Below are 21547 nucleotides of genomic sequence, written 5' to 3'. Positions count from 1 at the left end.
TAGGAACACCCTCAATAACTGAGAATTATTACAACTAAAATAGGCTGCTTGGACAACAACAAAGGTTTGAGAGACAACCCAGACCTAAGGCAGGGTTGAACGACAAGGTCACCTTACACAAGGCCATCCAAACAAAAATAACATTCAGAGATACAAACCACTATGTATAAAATAGATAAGCAACAAGGATACACTGTATAGTACAGGGAAATATAGCCATTGTTTTGTAATAACTTTAAATGGATTATGAGCTATAAAAATATTAAATCACTATGTTGTACATCTGAAACTAATACAATACTATAAATCAACTATACTTCAATTTTAAATAGACAGAAAAAACATTAATGAAACAGTGATAAGTAACACCTGAGAAAGGGTTCAAAGTAATGGTCATAATAATACGCTCACCAAACTAAGGAGAATGGAACACAGTAGGAACTTCAACAAAGAGAAAGAAAATGTAAGAAAAATCCAAGAAAAATCCAAACAGAAGTCATAGAGCTAACATCTCTAATTATTAGAGAAAGATAATCAAAACTACAATGAGGTATCACCTCACACTGGTCAGAATGGCCATCATTAAAAATATCTACAAATAACAAATTCTGGAGAGGGTGTGGAGAAAAGGGAATCCTCCTACACTGTTGGTGGGAATGCATACTGGTGCAGCCACTATGGAAAACAGTATGGAGGCTCCTCAAAAAACTAAGAATAGAGTTGCCATGTGATCCAGCAGAACACTCCTGGGTGCATATCTGGACAAAATTATAATTCAAAGAGATACATGCACCCCTATGTTCATAGCAGCACTATTCATAATAGCCAAGACATGGAAACAACCTAAATGTCCATCGACAGCTGAATGGATAAAGAAGATGTGGTACATATGCACAATGGAATATTACTCAGCCATAAAAAAGAATGAAATAATGCCATTTGCAACAACATGGATGGACCTAGAGATTATCACACTAAGTGAAGTCAGAAAGAGAAAGACATACCATATGATATCACTTATATGTGGAATCTAAAATGTGACAAAAATGAACTTATCTACAAAACAGAAACAGACTCACAGACACAGAAAACAAACTTATGGTTACCAGAGGGGAAAGAGGGTAGGGGAGGGATAAATTATACAGAATGGATAAACCACAAGCTCCTAATTTATAGCCCAGGGAACTATATTCAATAACCTGTGATAAAGTATAATGGAAAAGAATATGAAAAAGAATGTATGTGCGTGTGTGTGCGTGCGTGTGTGTGTGTATATATATATATATATACACACACACACACATATAACTGAATCACTGTGCTGTACAGCAGAAATTAACAAAACATTGTAAATCAACTACAGTAAGTCCCCTACATATGAACCTTCAAATTGCGAACTTTCAAAGATGTGAACATGCGTTTGCATGTCCAATCAAGTAAGTTAGTTCACATGTCTGGTGTAAACTGTCATGTGCGTGCATCCTCTACAAGTGGTTGTGCTTTTGTGTACTTTACTGTACAGTACTATATAGAGTACAGCAGTACAGTATCTTTATTTCAAGCCCAGGATGTCCGGAAGCAAGTGTAAAAGCAGTGGTGATGTAGCTGGTACTGCTAAGAAGCACCAAGTGATAATAATGGAAACAAAAGTGAAAATAATTGAGAGAGTGGAGTGACAAGAAGAAGAAGTACTGAAGAACTGAAGAGATTCACAATGCAGGAAATGGCAAGGGGATTTTCTTTATTTGAGGAAGCAATGTTAGCTTTTGAGGCATAGGATCTGAATGTAGAACAGTACACATGAAGGTTGCAGCAGCCATTCAGAATGCAATCCAGAGCTACCATGTCATCTATGACAAGAAAAAAAGAACTACTAACTAGACATCACTGGAACCGTTTTTCAAGAGGATAGTTAGACTTGAATCCAGCAAGGAACCAGAACCTGTGTCATCAATGTCAGGCGTGAGTGAAAATGCAGCTTGCCCTCCCTCTCCTATTTCTGATCCTTCAGCTCTACCATCTCCCACCTCCACTTAGTGGAGTCAGCATATTTTTCAGCAGAAACATCACAGGCCAGAATAGAGTGTTGTGATATACTCCAAGTGCTGAAAGAAAAAGATTCCCATCCAGTACTCTACCTGGCAACATCTTTGTTCAGAATTGAAATAGAGATAGTTTTCCAGACAAGCAAAAGCCAAAGGAGCTCATCACCACTAAACAAGACTAACAAGAAATGTTTAGTGACTTCTTTAAGCTAAAAAGAAAGGGTGCTCATTAGTAACAAGAAAACATGTGAAAGTGTGAATCTCACTGACAAAGGTAAATATATAGTAAACGTAGTGAATGAATCATTTATAAAGTTAGTGTGAAAGTCAGAAGTCAAAAGCAGTAAAAATAACTGCAACCACAATAATTAGTTAAGAAATACACAAGACAAAAAGATGTAAAATGTGACATCCAAAACATGAAACATGGCAGGGGGAGAGTAAAAATGTAGAGCTTTAGAATTTATTTAAACTGAAGTTGTTATCAACTTAAAATAGACTGTTATAAATATAACTTGTTACATGAAAGCCTCAAGGTAACCACCATGCAAAAACCTATAGTAGATACATAAAAGATGATAAGACATGAATCTAAGCATACCACTAAAGAAAGCAAACCACAAGGGAAGAGAGAAATAAGGCACAGACAGTGAAGTGATGGGAAAAGGATATTCCATGCAAGTGGAAACCAAAAGAAAGCTAGAGTAGCTATACTTCTATCAGACAAAATTTGAAACAGAAACCATAACAAGAGACAAAGAAGGGTATTACATAATGATAAAGGGGTCAACCCAACAAGAGGATGTAATATTATGCATGCAATATAGGAGCAACAAATATATAAACCAACTATTAATTGACCTAAAGGGAGAAATATATAGCAATACAATAATAGTAGGGGACTTTAATACCCCACTTACATCAACGAATAGATCATTCAAACTGAAAATCAATAAGAAAGGATTGTCTTTAAATGACATATTAGATCAGATTAACTTAACAGATATATATAGAACATTCCATTCAAAAGAAACAGGATACAGATTCTTCTCAAGTGCACACAGAACATTCTCCAGGATAGATTACATGTTAGACCACAAAACAAGTTTTAACAAAGTTAGGATTAGAGTAAAATCATATTAAGTATCTTTTCCAACCACAATATTATGAAAATAGAAATAAATTACAAGAAGAAAACTGGAAAATGTACAAATATGTGAAGATGAAACAACATGCTACTGAACAACCAATGGGTCAAAAAGGAAATCAAAACCAAAATTAAAACAGTACCTTGAGACAAAAGAAAATGGATATACAACATACTGAAATATAGGGGATGCAATGAAAGCAGTTTTAAGAGAAAAGTTCATAGTAATAAATGCTTAACTCACAAATAAGAAAAATTTCAAATAAATAACATAAATTTACACTCTGAGAAGAAGAAGAACAAAGCCCAACTTTTGTAGAAGAAAGGAAATAACAAAGATCCCATCAGAAATAATGAAATGGAGTCTAAAGAAATGACCAAAAAATAATCAATAAAACCAAGAGCTGGTTCTTTGAAAAGATAAACAAAAATGACAATTAGCTAGACTCACAAAGAAAAAAAGATAAAATGCTCAAATAAATAAAATCAGAAATAAAAGAGGAAACATGACCATTTCAATCCTGAAATTTGTATGGAACCATAAAAGACCCTGAATAGTCAAAGCAATCTTGAGAAAGAAGAACAAAGCTGGAGGCATCATGTGTCCTGACTTCAAATGATATTACAAAGCTATGGAAATCAAAACAGTATGATATGGGGGGAAAAACAGACATCGATCAATGGAACAGAGTAGAGAGCCCAGAAATAAACCCACACATATATGGTCAATCAATTTATGATGAAGGAGCCAAGAATATACAACGGAGAAAGGAGAGTCTCTTTGAAGAATGGTGTTGGGAAACTGGAAAACCACATGCAAAGAATGAACTGGACCACTTTCTTACACCATACAAAAAAATTAACTCCAAACGAATTAAAGACTTGAATGTAAGACATGAAATTATAAAACTTCTAAAAGAAACATAGACGGTAAGTTCCCTGACATAGGTCTTACTGAATTTGGGGGGTTTGACACCAAAAGCAAGACATCAAAAGCAAAAATAAACAAGTGGAACTACATCAAACGAAAAAGCTTCTGCAGAGCAAAGGAAACTATCAACATAATGAAATGGCAACCTACTAAATGGGAGAAAATCATATATCTAATAAAGGGTTAATATCCAAAATACATAAAGAACTCATAAAACTCAATTGCAAAAAAAAAAATAGTATCAATCTGAGTAAAAAATGAGCAGATGATCTGAACAGACATTTTTCCAAAGAAGACATATATATGGCCAATAGGTACATGAAAAGATGCTCAAAATCACTAATCAACAGGGAAATGCAAATCCAAACCACAATGAGACATCACCTCACACCTGTCAGAATTGCTATTGGCATAAAGACAAGAAATAACAAAGTGTTGGTGAGAATAGGTAAAAGGAAACCCTTGTGCACTGTTGGTGGGAATGTAAATTGGTACAGCCACTATGGAAAAGAGTATGGAGGTTCCTCAGAAAAACTAAAAATACAACTACTAGATGATCCAGGAAATATCCACTTCTGGATATTTTTCCAAAGTAAATGACAACACTAACTGGAGAAGATATATGCAGTCCCATGTTTAATGCAGCATTATTTACATTAGCCAAAGTATGGGAACAGCCTATGTGTCCACTGTTGGGTGAACAGATAAATATTATATATATATATATATATACACGCACACATACTAAGTGCATACACACACGCATATGTGCACACACACACAGTAAAATATTATTCAGCCATGAAAAACAATGAAACCTTGCCATTTGTGACAACATGGATGGACCTTGAGAGGATTATGCTAAGTCAAATAAGTCAGACAGGGAAAGACAAATACCATATGATCTCACTTACATGTGGAATCTAACACAAAATAAAACAAAAACTAAGCGCATAGATACAGAGAACAGATTGGTAGTTGCCAGAGGCAGGAACTGGGGGTGGGGGCTGGGCAAAATGGGTGAAGGGAGTCAAAAGGTACAAACTTCCACTTATAAAATAAGTCTAGGGGATGTAATGTACAGCATAGTGACGACAGTTAATAATACTACACTGCATATTTGAAAGTTGCTAACAGAGTAAATGTTAAAAGTTCTCATTACAAGAAAAAAAGTTCTGTAATTATGTATAGTGATTCATGTTACCCAGACTTGTGGTGATTGAGTTACAATATATGTAAATACTGAATCATCATATTGTATACCTGAAAATAATATAATATATGTCAATTATACCTCAATAAAAAATTTTTAAAGATAAAACATTATTTTATATCTGACAAGTCTGTATTGGATCAGCTGTCCTGAACAAAAAAGGAAATATCTGGATTACCAAAAACCCACAAAAATCAATACACAGTTAATTTATAGATTCAAATTCCATATAATAATGAACTGATATAACCGAAAAGCAAAAGGCAAAATTCCAAGCAAAAGATAGTGCATAGAAAAAATTTTTAAATAATATACAGGGCTTCCCTGGTGGCACAGTGGTTGAGAGTCCACCTGCCAATGCAGGGGACACGGGTTCGTGCCCCGGTCCGGGAAGATCCCACATGCCACGGAGCGGCTAGGCCCGTGAGCCATGGCTGCTGGGCCTGCGTATCCAGAGCCTGTTGCTCCGCAACGGGAGAGGCCACAACAGTGAGAGGCCCAGATACCGCAAAAAAAAAAAGATAATAAAATAATAATAATAATAATATACAAGTGAAGTAAATAATAATATAAAAGGTTAAACTTCTTACAACACTTATTACTGTTTTGGTTATTTCCTTACCTGTGGATGTTTAATTTTATCATTTTCTTTTTGTCCACCTGCATCTGCCACTAGTGTTTTTCTTGTGTCTTTCTCCAATGGTATATATTTTGAATCTTCACCTTTAACTTTTATTTTATCAGTACGCATTTCTGCTGTTGTCTTGGTCTTTCTCTCACTTTTAAGTAACTCCATTTCTTGATTTTGGAAATAGCCAAGTTGCTCCTTAGCTCTTTCAGCTTCCTGTTTTTAAAAAAGTAACTTTGTCAAGCATTATTTCTACGACATTTTCCTGCCGACATGACAACTTTCAGGAATCTTCATATATTCATGGCCACACTGGTTCTTAATTTTATTTTTACAGAGTTAGAGGAAACTAAGTTAAACCACTGGTATAATCCATAGTTTAACAGATCCAAATTAAAATTAAAAACTATGAAGAAACCTCTTCTACTTAAAGGGCTATTTTTATACGTAAGAGGTTCTACTGGCCACTGTTTTTTAAGGCTCTAATTATAATACAGGTACAATAAAAGTTAATAAAATGCATATATTATACAAGAATGTACCCAAGATAATTAAGATCTGTAATGCCAAATAATAAAAGAAAATGTGAAAAGTAATTTATTTCTTCTAGAATAAATTTTTTAATATCACTTTTAATATTAACAAAAGTTATTTGTATGAAAGAAAGAAAAAAGTTCACAGTCTCACCACAAACAGAAAGCTCACTGTTAACATGTTGATATATACTCTTTTTAAGTATTTCTAATTACAGCTAGTGCATATGTGTATTTTTAAACTTTTATCTAGATTGGATCATACTATACATAGAGGCATAATATGCTCTTTTCATTAAATAACGTCATAAGGTATGTTTTCATGATGATAAATATACATCCAAATCAGAATAGCTAACAGAAATATATTTTAATAATATACCTTAATGAATTTAGCAAATTTCTTATCAGTGGACATATTGGTAATTTTTAAAAATTGCTATTAAAATTTTTCTATTCTACATACTTGTACAAAATCTTTGTACATTTTTTTCTTTTTTACAATAAGTTTTTAGAAATGGAATGGTTCACTGTAAAGACTATGTCTTTCCAAGATTTTGGTTATGTATTTTCTTCCAGAAAAGTATCAACCCATACTGACAATAGAAGTATGTGAAAGACTGCTCATTGCAGCATAAATCCACAAATACTGGTTATTTCTGTTCCTTAAATTTTTAACAAAATGGTAGGTAAAAAATATGTATCCCTCTGCTATTTTAAAATGCATTTATTTGATAACTAGTAAGGATGAATATATTTGTATGCATTTATTGACCATGTGTGTTTCTCAATTATGACTTGCCTATTTGTGCCCTTTGCCTATTTAGGAGGAAGAATATCCATATTTCCTGTAGATTTGTAAAAGATCTTGATATAAAACATTTTGTAAAGATATTCCATTTATCTTTGTATCTCATGAATTTTTTAACCATAAAAAGTTTTATTTTATATATAGCCAAATATATTAACATATTCCTTTATGGTATAATGCTTAGGAAGCCTTGTTCTAGCCAAGACATGTAATTGTTACTCAGTGTTTCTTCCAATATATTAATAGTTCATTTATTACTTTTGGATCCTAAAGCAATCCGCAACTTATTTTAGTGTATTACATTAACTAGAAACTCAACAATGTTTTCACAGTAGTTTACTTTTGTGACTATTTTATCCTTCTATGAAAAAATTTTAATAACTTAAACTATAAAATTACTATATTCATTTGAATCTGTTTCTGGACTTTTCATTCAGTACCAAATCCAGAACCACACTGCTTTAGTTACTGTGTTTTTATATTTTATATTGATTTTTGGATGAGCAAATCCTCCTTAATTGTTCTTCTGAGAAATCACCAGTTTCTTATCTCAATATATCCTGATAATTACGCTAATTTCAAAAAAAAAACCCATTTGTATCTAGAAATAAATTGCTTTAAGCTTGTATATCAATTTTCTTTCTAGCTTACTGTTTTGGAAAGAATACATACTAAATTTTATTAATATATTTCCATTGCATAAAATGAGAATACTGTAAACCTGGCAAAATCATACAATATATAGACCTATTAGTTTATAAAGTTAAAATTATTCATTTAAAAAGTTGTTTATAGATATTTTCTTCCCTTGTTAACAATTTCAAAGGAACATGATATCTTTTTACCTGTAAAGCTTGTTTCAGTTGTTCCCGAAGAACTCTGTTCTCAATTTTCAGAGCATGTGCTACTTCCTAGGATGTAATATGGGGGGAAAGTATTCATTGGTATTTTTGTTTTTATTAATTTATTATCATAATTATTACTCTTCTAAAGTGCACAGATAGCCAAGATGATGATTTGAGCATAAACATTTACTGCACACTTCTCAGGCAGAATGGTGGATAACTTCTGTAGCTATAGCTTCCTATTGATTTTCCATAGGAAAAGTGACCTTGAATCTACGAAATTATAACTACAGTAAACATTTCATTACTCCTTTTCTCAAGGCCTGAAATATTTAAATACAAATATTTCAAATTTTAAGAAAAGAAGCAACTCTACTCCTAACACGAAAGAAATATAGTTCTGATTTTGTGAGAATGAGTAGATTCTACTATGCATGGAAAGTCTCAAGAATTCTCCATCAGATGGAAGACAGCTTGAGGAACCATATCTAAAATCCCCAGTTTCTTTTTTTCCTTTTTTTTTGATGATTCAGACTGGTGTGAGATGATATCTCATTGTAGTTTTGATGCATTTCTCTAATAATTAGCGATGTTGAACATCTTTTCATGTGTCTCTTGGCCATCTGTATGCCTTCTTTGGAGAAATGTCTATTTAGGTTTTCTGCACATTTTTTGATTGGGTTGTTTGTTTTGATGATATTAAGCCACATGAGCTGTTTGTAAATTATGGAGATTAATCACTTGTCACATCATTTGCAAAAAAAAAAGTGATACAAGTGAACTTATTTACAAAACAGAAACAGGCTCACAGACTTAGAGAACGAACTTATGGTTACTATAAGGGAAGGGTGGGTGGAAGGGATAGTTAGGGAGTTTGGGATTGACATGTACACACTGCTATATTTAAAATGGATAACCAATAAGGAACTAGCACAGGGAACTCTGCTCAATATTCTATTAACAACCTAATTGGGAAAAGAATTTGAAGAATAGATACATGTATATGTAGCTGAATCACTTTGTTGTACACCTGAAATTAACACAACGTTGTTAATCAACTATACTCCAATATAAAATAAAAAGTTAAAAATAAAAAGTCCCCGGTTTTGATTCTGGTATAGCAGAGCAAGTTCCTACTGGACAAACCCTGCCACACATAACAACCACAAACTCTAAACAAAATACAAATATCAACACTAGAGAGCAAACAAGAGTAGGTAGATTCTTGAGAGAAGCTGACACTTGGAAGAAGGGAAGAGTCCTACATAAGATCCTTGTTTCCCAGCTTCTAATCTGAGGGCAAACCCACTGAGCCAGGCAGAACCCTAATAGCTAATTAAAACAAACAAAAAAACAAACAAACCTGAGTTTTTAGACCTTACAAACCAGGGTACAGAGTTCAGGGCAACCACAGCCACTGGAAAGGTTAGGGGAAATCACACAAAGAAGGGAGCTGGAGACAGGGTGCCCCAAACCATTTGTACAAACTACACAAATCTACCCCTGACCCCTTAAGCATATATGCATAAGGAAGATTCTAAACAGCCTAGCAAAAGCTATAAGAAATTAAATGTGATTTAAGCTGCTGCCTAAATACAGAATTTTCATTTTACACCCAATCATGTTAATAATAAATTAAAGCAAAATAAATCAACAAAAATAGTACCAATCATAAGAAGAATATAGCAGAATCCAGGGCTTCAACAACATGACATTCACAATATCCAAGATACAATTAAGAATTATTTGAATCTGAAGAAACAGGAAAATGAGACTTACTCTTAAAAGAAAAGAAAATTTACAGGAAAGGTGGTTAAAGATGGGGCACAGCAAGAGCCTGGACTTACCTCCTACCATGGAATCAGCAAATATATACCTACATACAGATCAGTTCCCTCTGAAAAGAACTTTAGAACTAGCCAAACAAGCGCTCCACAACAAAGAATAAAAAGGGACTATATCAAGACAGGTAGGAGAGGCAAAGAAACACTCTCACCAGAAACCCTACCCCCAGCATGACAGCACACTTTAGAGAGGGATCTCACCAGACAGGCACTTTTCCCAGAGGAGCAAGGGATGCTTCCCATATCAAGCACCCTGGCTCCTGGGATCTACACCATAGAGAGGAACCCCTGAAATGCCTTGCTTTGAAAACAAATGGGGCTGACATCCAATGGTCCCAAAGTGCTATAGAAAACTGAGAACTCCCTCCCCGCAAAGGGTTGACATGTGGTCTCACTCACCTGGAGACCCAGGGAAATAACAGCAGTCTGAAAAGTGTCATGATTATATGTGAAGGGGAGTCATTTTCAAATCTAAAAGCATCAGCTGGAGGGGTGGTGGACAGCAGAAACACTCCCCAGAAACAGAAGCACTGTCAGACACCATTATTGCACTCCCCACGTAACCTGCTAGCACAGGCTTACAGCTTGGATGCAGGGGTGAGCCAATCATGGCAATACCCCACTGCACTACTGAAGCCAGAGAGCTCCAGAGGCTGCAGTGTTCCCCCACTCCCTGGCTAGGATGGACAGGAACGAATGGTCACAGCATTTTCCTGCAACCTAGCTAAAGTCTGCAAGTGCAGGCAACTACTATACTCCCCCTCCCTCTGGCTGGGGCTGATGAATGCAAGCAGTCATGGTATTATCCCTCTCCCAGCCTAAATCTGACTCAACACTCCCCTGCCCCCTAAACTGAGGGTGGCAAGACTGAGAAGTCAGGGTCTAAACCCAATGCATGCACACAGACAAGGCACTCTCAATGCTGCATTGCTAAAGCCTGTGGGCAGGCAGTCAGGTCATTTTCCCATTGCCTTCCTGAAGCAAGAGAGCAAGACCCACCCCCTACACTCTCCAGCTACCCAGCTAAAGCCAGTGGGAGTACACAATCCACACAAGGGAAACCCCCTGATCACTTAGCCCCAGTGGCCCATGGGGCTGGTGTTCCTGAGTTCCATGGGACTGTAACATGGAGACAGTTATTGGCAGGCCACCACCCTCAGCCTGGAGCTTCACCCTGAGGGACAGGCTTCAGGTTTACCACACTTTCGGAGGCTAAGGACACACTCCCAGGAAACGTAACCAGGGAGACATCAGGTTTGTGTACCCCCTTGGCCTCACCACAGCTTGACAAGACTTCCGAGAAAGGAGCTTATATACCCATCAGGAGCTTTGCTTTTTGCAAATGTTGTCCAGGGGACACCTCCAGATCTCCTGGTCTGGAGACCAGCAGGGATTACAATTGTGGCCCCACAGCGTAGTATATATCTGCACACTTTAAAAGCTACTACCTGAGGGCTTGGCATCCAATCAACCTGAAACTAGGTGTTAAATCAGATTCCTCCCCTTGGAACACTGACAGGGCATGGCACACCATCGATAACAGAAACACTTCAAGAATTAATCAAACAGCACCCCCCACAAAACCAGGATGGGTAAACGTTCTGAACCCTGCTCTGCCCATGCAGTAAACAGGCCACAACTTGGCCAGGCAAGGGCCCCAAGTTCTACCTAGCCCACACAGAGACCTAGCTACAACCAGGACAGCCAAGTGACTCAAACCTGTGCACCAGCCTTGGTTGCATCACAGCTGGTTGATGCAGCCCACTGTGAGGGATGCCCATGAAGTGCCTGACTCTTGTGGTCAGGGAAGATTGTACTTTTAGGCCACACAGAACAGCTCCTACACAAGACCACTCCTTCAAGACTGCAGGAGGTAGTTACTTCCCCTAATACCTATAGACAAACACAGAGAGACAGGCAAAATGAAGAGACAGAGGAATATATGTTCAACACTATAGACCAAGGCGAATCCCCAGAAAAAGGCCTTAATAAAACAGAGATGACCAACCTAAAAGAGTTTCAACCTAAAAGATTTTAAAGTAATGATCATAAAAAAGCTCACCAATTTCAGGAAAGGAATGAATGAGCATAGTGAGACCTTCAACAAAGAGACAAAAAATATAAGAAAATACCAAACAGGAAGTTATAATGAACTAAAAAACATACATGTAAGTACATACATGTCAAATTTACTTTAAATGTAAAAGGACTAAACTCTCCATTCAAAAGATATAAGGTGGCTGAATGGATTAAAAAAAAAAACATTATATATGTGTCTATAGGAAACTCACTCAAACCTACCAAATGGAAGTGAAAGAATGGAAAAAGATACATGATACAAATGAAAACAAAGAGATAGCTGGGTAGCAATACTTATATCCGACAAAGTAGACTTTTAAAAAGACTGTAACAAAAGAGATCAATCCAACAAGAGAATATAACACTTGTAAACTTTATGCATGCAACATTGGAGCACCTACATATATAAAACAAATATTAACAGAAATAAAGAGAGAAATAAACAGCAATAAAATAATAGTAGGGGACTTTAATACCCCCACTTACATCAATGGATAGAAAATTCAGACAAAAATCAATAAGGAAACACAGGCCTTAAATGACACATTCAATCGGATGAACTTACTAGATATATACAGAACATTCCATTCAAAAGAAACAATATACATTCTTTCCAAGTGCACATGGAACATTCTCCAGGATAGATCACATATTAGGCCACAAAACAAGTCTAGATAAAAGTAAGCAGAATGAAAGCATACCAAGCATTTTTTCTGACCACAGTGGTATGTAACCAGAAGTTAATTACAAGAAGAAAACTGGATAAAAACACAAACACATGGAGACTAAACAACATGCTACTTCAACAACCAATGTGCCAATGGAGAAATCAAAGAGGAAATAAGAAAAATGAAAAACAACTTTCCAAAATCTATGGGACACAGCAGAAGCAGTTCTAAAAGGGAAATTCACAGCAATACAGGCCTAGTTTAAGAAACAAGAAAAATCACAAATAAGCAATATAACTTTATATATAAAGGAACTAGGAAAAGAACAAACAAAGCAAAAGTTAGTAGAAGGAAGGAAATAATAATTATCAGTGCAGAAATAAATGAAATAGAAGCTAAAAAAACCCATAAAAGACCAATGAAACTAAGAGGTGGTTCTTTGTAAAGAAAACAAAACAGACAAAACTTTTGTCAGAATCATCAAGAAAAAAAAGAGTGTGTAAATAAATAAAATCAGAAATTAAAGAGGAGAAATTATAATTGACACCGCAAAAATACAAATAACCATAAGAGAACAGTATGAACAATTATATGCCAACAAATTAGACAACCTAGAAAAAATTTCTAGAAACATACAATCTTCCAAGACTGAATCAGAAAGAAATAGAAAATATGAATAAACCAATTTATAATAATGAAATTGAAATAAAAATTCTAAAACTCCCAACAAAATTCCAAATGTGATGGCTTCACAGGTGAATTCTACCAAATGTTTTAAGAGTTAATACATATCCTTCTCAAATTACTCCAACAAATTGAGAAGGAGGGAACATTTCCAAATGCACTTTACAAAGCCAGCATTACCCCATACCAAAACCAGGCAAAAACACTCCAAAAAAGAAAATTATAGGTCAATATCACTGATGAACATAGATGCAAAATTTCTCTACAAAATATTAGCAAATGAAATTCAACAATACATTAAAAGGATAATACATCATGATTCAGTGGGATTCCAAACAGAGATGCTAGGATGGTTTAACATCCAAAAATCAATCAATGTAATATACCACATTAAAAAAAAAACAAGGAATAAATATTATATAATCATCTAAACAGATGCAGAAAAGCACTTGACAAAATTCAACATTTATTTTTGATAAAAAATTTCAACAAAGTGGGTATAGAGAGAATGTACCTCAATGTAATAAAGGCTATGTATGACAAACATACAGATAACATAATACTCAATGGTGAAAAGCTAAAAGCCTTTCCTCTAAGATCAGGAACAAGACAAGGATGCCCATACTCACCACATTATCCAACATAGTGTTGGAAGTCCTAGCTAGAGCAATTATGCAAGAAAAATAAAGTAATCCAAATTGTAAAGGAAGAAGTAAAATTGTCATTATTTGCAAATGATGTAGTACTATTATAAAAACCCCCAAAAACTTCACCAAAAAACTATTAAGGTTGCAGGATACAAAATCAGTACACAGAATAACAAGCTATCAGAAAGAGAACTTAAGAAAACAATGTTAATTACAATTGCTTCAAAAAGAATATAATACCTAGGAATAAATCTAACCAAAAATATAAAAGACTCATACCCTGAAATTTATAAGAATGATGAAAGAATTTCCACAAATGGAAAAATATTCTGTGTTCGTGGATTGGAAGAATTAATATTGTTAAAATGACCATACCACCCCAGGAATTCAATGGGTTCAATGTAATCTCTATCAAAATATCAATGGCATTTTTCACAAATAAGAACAAATAATTCTAAGATTTCTATGGTAACATAAAAGATCCTGAATAGCCAAAACAATCTTGAGAAAAGAAGAATAAGCTGGAGGTATCACATCCCCTGATTTCAAACTGTACTACAAAGCTATACTAATTAAAACAGGATGGTACTGGAGCAAAAACAGACACATAGATCAATGGAACTGAACAGAGAGCCCCAAACTAAAGCCACACTTATATGGGCAACTAATCTATGACAAAGGAAGCAAGAATATACAATGAGGAAAAGACTGCCTCTTCAATAACTGGTGTTTGGAATACTGGACAGCTGCATGGAATAAGAGTCAAACTGGACTATTATTCACACCATATACCAAAAAATCCACCTGAAATGGATTAAAGGCATAAATGTAAGACCTGAAACCATAAAACTTCTAGAAGAAAACATAGACAGTAACCTCTTTGAAACTGCTCTTAGCCACATTTTTTGTATATGTCTCCTCAGGGAAGGGAAACAAAAGCAAAAATAAACAAACGAAATTACATTAAACTAAAAAGCTTCTGCAAAGTGAAGGTATCAACAAAACAATAAGGCTATCTACTGAATGGGAGAAGATATTTGCAAATGATATATCGGATAAGGGGTAAATATCCAAAATACACAAAGAACTCATACAAGTCAATATCAAAAAGACAAACAATCTATTAAAAAAATGGGCAGAGTACCTAAAAAGACATTCTTCCAAAGAAGATATACAGATAGCCAATCAGTTCATGAAAAGATGCTCAACATCACTAATCATCTGGAAAATACACACAAAAACCACAGTGAGATACTCCCTTATACCTGTCAGAATGATCATCAAAAAGACAAGAAATAACAAGGGTTGGGGATATCCCTGGCAATGCAGTGGTTAACACTCCACACTTCCACTGCAAGGGGCACAGGTTCAATGCCTGGTTGGGGAACTAATATCCCACATGCCGCACAGTGCAGCCAAAATAAACAAATAAATATATATATAACAAGGGTTGGCAAGGATGTGAAGAAAAGGGAATCCTAATACACTGTTGGTGGGAATGTAAATTGGTACAGCCACTGTGGAAAACAGCAGGGAGATTCCTCAAAAAAATTAAAAATAGAAGTGCCATATGATCCAGTATTTTCACTTCTAGGTATTTACCCTGCCAAAAAACCCCACTAATTCAAATAATATATGCACCCCTATGTTCATTACAGCATTATTTACAATAGCCAAGATATGGAAGCAAACTAAGTGTCCATCAACAAATGAATGGATAAAGAAAATGCAAGATGAACACACACACATATATACACATACACAATGGACTATTACCCAGCCATAAAAAATGGAATCTTGCCATTTGGAACAACATGGATGGACCTAGAGTGTATTATACTAAGTGAAATAAGTCAGACAGAGAAAGACAAATACCATATGATCTCACTTATATTATCATCTAAAAAACAAAACAAACAGACAAAATAAAATGAAATGAAAACAGACTTGGATACAAAGAACAAATTGGTGATTACCAGGTTGGGGGGAGTGAAATAGGTGAAGGGTATCAAGAGATACAAACCTCCAGTTAAAAAATAAATTAGCCATGGGGAATGTTACATACACTGAAGGAATATGGTAAATAACATTGTAATAACTTTGTGTGGGGACAGGTGGTTAATAGACTTATCATGGTGATCATTTCATAATGTATGTAAATGTGGAATCACCATGTAGCTCCCATGAAACTGTCATAATACTGTACATCAACTATAATTTTAAAAAAACCCCACAAACATACATATACAAATTGCTTCAGGAGAAATGAAAGGGGAAAAATAAAAGAACATACCTAGGAATTATAATATTGAAATATCAGTTCCAGAGGGATAAAAAGAAGAAGAAAGATAAACAATAATAAAATAAATAGGTAAATAAAACTTCCTTGAGATAAATTTTAAAATTTAAGATGTAATAAAAATTTCTAGGGGCTTCCCTGGTGGCGCAGTGGTTGAGAGTCCGCCTGCCGATGCAGGGGACACGGGTTCGTGCCCCGGTCTGGGAGGATCCCACATGCCGCGGAGCGGCTGGGCCCGTGAGCCATGGCCGCTGAGCCTGCGCGTCCGGAGCCTGTCCTCCGCAACGGGAGAGGCCACAACAGTGAGAGGCCTGCGTAACGCATTAAAAAAAAAAAAAAAAAAAAAAAAATTTCTAGACTTCAATGAGAAATAAGAGCAAGAAGTAAAGAGACGGGGTCCCAGAAACATCAAACTATTATACCCACCTGAAACCACTTACCCAAACTTTCAATGAGAGGAAAATAATATTCTATCTTGTTTAAGCCATTGAACTATATGGGATCTCTTTATATAGCAGTCTAGCCTATTTTCTAACTAATAAAGGTACAGAGAATTAAAATAACCTAGATGTAATTGAATTTTGTAAAGAGAGAAAATAAGAGGAGGACAGAAAGAAAGGGAAAAAATATATACCCCACTGTGGTAGACTACAAATAGCCATAAATTCTCTGCAGTAGCTCCCAAAGGTGAAATCTATTTCTTCACCCCTTGAAAATAGGCTAGCCTGTGACTTGCTTTGGCCAATAGGATGCAATGCAAATAGCACTATCTGAGGTCTGAGTTTAGGCCTCAAGAAAGTCTTCCAGCTTTGTTTTGTTCTCTTTCTACTGAGAATCCTTCTGTAGACTACCCAGGGCTGGTCTCCTGGAAGATAAGACTAAAAGAGGTCCTATCTGTCCTAGATGCCCCAGCTGGGATTCCATACATACCATGCCTGCCCAGAGAGAACACCTATCCAGCCACTAAGAGAAACAATGACTATCTGCTATTTTAAATCACTAAGTTTTGGAGCAATTTGTTATTAAGGAAAAGTCGACTGGTATATCTAGCAATAGAAAATGTGCACTATGTCATTAGAACATTTACAAAAACTGAATATTGTGTTGGATTACTTTCATAAATGGCTGCAGACAATTTCTCCTACTCTATGCCACTCCTCCCCCTGAATACGGACTAGCCTAATGACTAGGACTTCCTTACAGAATAAGCTGAAAAAACTTCAAGGGTTTATAATCCCAGCCTGTAACAAGCTTAACTGTTTTTGCTTTTGTCTGCTCGGTTCCCAGTCACCATATAAAGAAGCTTGGGCTAGACTAGTGAATGACAGGGCAACAGACATGTGAGAAAAACTATCTTGGACATTTCTAGCTCTAGCTGAGCTCCCACATGAATGCAGCCACTTGACAGACCTTAAGCAACATGACATCAAACAGAGACACTGCCCAGCTGAGTGCAGCAAACCCATGAATTGTGAGAAATAATAAACCATTACTGTTTTAATTCACTAAATTTGGGGGTAGTTTGATATGCAGTAATAGAAACACCTGCAAGCAAGGTGATGCAACAACAAAAACTAAAAACATTTAGCACTGGCTTTGGGTCCAGCAGGTAAGCAGAAGTTGAAGGGTGGGAAAGACGCTATTGTTGGATACCAGAAAAGTAGGAAGAAGGCTATAGGTGAAGCCTGGAGGAATGGCAAACAATCTGTTAGTGGAGGCTATAAAAGGCAGTGAGGTTGGAAAACTGATACTGGGGGCTGGAAAGGGGGGAAGGAACTCTTTTACACAGTGACAGAACAACTCACAAAACTCGGGGCTGGAGTAACTTGCAAGGTTAAAAAGATACCTACTAAACTTGTGGATGTGGCTGAGGAAATTTCCAGCCAGAATGATAAAAGAACTGTTTCGCTTATATTAGGGTTGGATATATAATAAGGTACTGAAAGAAGAAAGAAGAGTTAAAGAAAGAACTGATCAATTTTAAAGCAAAAATTAGAAAATATATAGAGGGTCCAGGACACTATCTCTCGTTCTCAAAAAAAATTCTCAAAGAAAGAAATTACTTTAGGACAAAGATCAAAACCATGGTATTGACAATGAAATGTAGCTTCAGAGTAAAAGTCAAATCAAGGGTGTGCTATAAAACCCTTTGTTAAAATCTCAGAAAGATTTAAATATTCTTCAAAAATGCTCCTAATTAGACAAAAGAACTTATAATCTTGAGGGTACTGTCCTGCAGAAGCCTAAAACAACTTAAGTAAAATAAGATCTATCTTAGAAAGAATCATGTATGTTGACTTTTGGGTAAAAGAATACACATATGACACAAATGAACTTATCTATGAAACAGAAACAGACTATAAACATAGAGAAAAGACTTGTGGTTGCCAAGGGGTGGGGGTGGGGATGCCATGGGAGTCTGGGATTAGCAGATGCAAACTATTATATACAGAATGAATAAATAACTAGGTCCTACTGTACAGCACAAGGAACTATATTCAATACCCTGTAATAAACCATAATGGAAAAGAATATGAAAAATAATATATATACATATATGAGTGTGTATGTATGTATATATGTATAACTGAATCACTTTGCTGTACAGCAGAAATTAACACACACTGTAAATCAACTATACTTCAATAAAATAAATTAAAAAAAGAATGCACCACAATAACATACAGGGAAAACAGTTTTTAAGAGAAACACCATCATACTAGACTAAAAGGGACAGGGACATTTCAAAATGAAATCTCCAGATCCCTAATTTTTTATGAGCAGAAAGCAGGCTAAGAGAATTATTCCACTGCAAACATGGGTCATTTCTTACAGAAAAAGAATGATGAGTCAGACAGTGGATTCAATGTACCATACCATAAAATCAAGGGCTACTTATAACAATGAATTAGGAAATCATTCCCAGGAAGCAAAACTAGACCCTAATCTAGGTACCTTCCCCACCCTGAGAGTCAAGAGAACTAGTGACAAGTGTCTGGCTGGATTTCAGAATTGCCCTGAATCATGTGCTTTCTGTTTTCCCCTCTTTTGAATAATAGTGTCTCTTGCAGTCATCTTATTCTTTTCTCAGTAACATGTTAGGCATGTGTTGGAGGGTGGTAAAAATACAATAAATTGCCTGTTTGTTTATTTTTTTCTGCTACGTTTCCTGTGCTGTACAATATATCCTTGTAGCTTATGTATTTCATACACAGTAGTTTGTAACTCTCAATCCGCTACCTCTATGCTGCCCCCCACTGGTAAACACTAGTTTTTTCTCTATATCTGTGAGTCTGTTTCTGTTTTGTTATATTTATTTGTTTATTTTTTAGATTTCCAATATATATGGTAACATACAGTATTTGTCTTCTCTGACTTATTTCACTAAGCATAATACTCTTCAGGTCCATCTATGTTGTTGCAAATGGCAAGTTTTCATTCTTTTTTTATGATTGAATAGTATTCCATTATATATAAATATATATATATACACATATATATATATACCACGTATATATTATTGATATATATATCAATAATATCTATTCATATGTTGATGGACACTTAGGATGTTTCCATATTTTGGCTATTGTAAATAATGCTACTATGAACACACTGGGGTGCATGTATCTTTTAAATTAATATTCCTGTTTCCTTTGAATATATACCCAGGAGTGGAATTGCTGGATCATGTGGCAGTTCTATTTTCAGTCTTATGAGGAACCTTCATACTGTTTTCCTCAGTGATTGCACCACTTGCCTTTTTAGATAACACATCTCCAGATCAAAAGGAGCTGTGCCAAGAAGCCTCATCCATATCTAGACCTGGTATAGATGATAAGATCTTAGACTTCAAGATAAAACTAGAATGTAATGAGATTTTAGAAGGAAGAGGTGAGTACATTTTGCATGTGGGAGAAATATTAACATGTAGCCAGAGGGAAGACTATCATAGACTATTTCCAAAAATGACCATCTATAATTTGTACCACCCCTACCTATATATGCCCTTTCTCCCATCAAAAAGTAGAATATATTTTCCCTCCCTTTGAGTCTGGGCTGGCCCCTAACCAGTAAAATGTGGGGAAATTATGTTCCAAGGCTTCTGAGTGCAGGTCTTAAAGGGTCTTGCAGTTTCTTTTGACCTACTGGAGTCCAGCTTCTGTGTAATGATACATGGGCTTGACTACTAAATGATGATCAACCACATGAAAGAAAGACTCAGCCCTTAGCCATTCCACTTACCACCAGACATTTGAGGAAGCCATCTTAAACATTCTAAAGCTGAATGAAGCTACATGAGTGACCCCAGGACAACATGGAGCAGAAGAATCATCCCGATAAGCCCAGCCAACCCAAAAATCAATGAGAAATAATTAACTATTGGTGTAGTAAACCTCTAAATATTAGTGTACTTTGTTATAGAGTAATAGAAAACTGAAATAAACATATGCACTTGACCACAAAATATACCTTCTAAAACTTTCAAAAAGTATGGACTTTCTATGTACTATTTTCTGATGTTAATTCTATAAAAAGGTAAACCAACGATGAAAAGATGAACTAAAAACATTTTTGTGAAACAAAGAAAAACTCAAACACCTATAAAGTACAAATGAAGTTGTATTCAGTGAAAAATGTGTAGCCTCAATATTGTTTACTGTAATTAAACAAATGTAAAAATAAATAAACTACCTATATAACTAATACAGATTTGAAAAGAAACTAAAAATAAACCAAAGACAAGAAGTGGCAGAAGAAATTAATAACAATAAAGGTTAGAGTAATTAAGTAGAAAACAAACAGTAACAGCAACAAGAAATAAAACAGTAAAATAGCTAAGTGAAACTCTAAACCTATTTTTATATAAAAATTATAATCCCCTAACAAACCTGATTAAAAGGAAAGGAAAAAAAAACAACAAATACTTCTGTAAATGGAAAAAGAAGTTAGAAATAGAGATACAGAAAAAAAACATATAACGTAAAATTCAAGCAGTACACTTGAAAAACCATTAGAAATGGATAAATTTATATGAAAATATAAACTACAAAAATAGATGCACCAATAATCTCAAAAGGAATTTGGAAACTGGTCAAAGAACTACCATTTTTTAAAAGGCTCCTAGATAATTTTACAGGTAAATTCTACATAATCTTCAAATCATTTCTCC

General features: G+C 35.2%; 1 protein-coding gene across 31 annotated transcripts in view; it reads right to left on the bottom strand.

Moving 5' to 3' along the window:
• CCDC7 (coiled-coil domain containing 7) overlaps positions 1 to 21547 on the bottom strand; it is a 295714-nt gene that overhangs the window by 195337 nt on the left and 78830 nt on the right. For all 31 annotated transcript variants that reach the window (XM_032621413.1, XM_032621412.1, XM_032621420.1 and 28 more), the window contains 2 exons: positions 8154 to 8219; positions 5959 to 6180 (listed from right to left, as the gene is read on the bottom strand). In XM_032621413.1, the coding sequence (XP_032477304.1) occupies positions 5959 to 6180; positions 8154 to 8219 (288 nt within the window). The remainder of the gene's footprint in view (positions 1 to 5958; positions 6181 to 8153; positions 8220 to 21547) is intronic.

This window comes from Phocoena sinus, chromosome 2, assembly GCF_008692025.1.
Source record: "Phocoena sinus isolate mPhoSin1 chromosome 2, mPhoSin1.pri, whole genome shotgun sequence".
NCBI classification, from domain to species: Eukaryota; Metazoa; Chordata; class Mammalia; order Artiodactyla; family Phocoenidae; genus Phocoena; species Phocoena sinus.
Note: the sequence above shows the minus strand (reverse complement) of the source record. Positions and strands in the feature narration are given on the sequence as shown.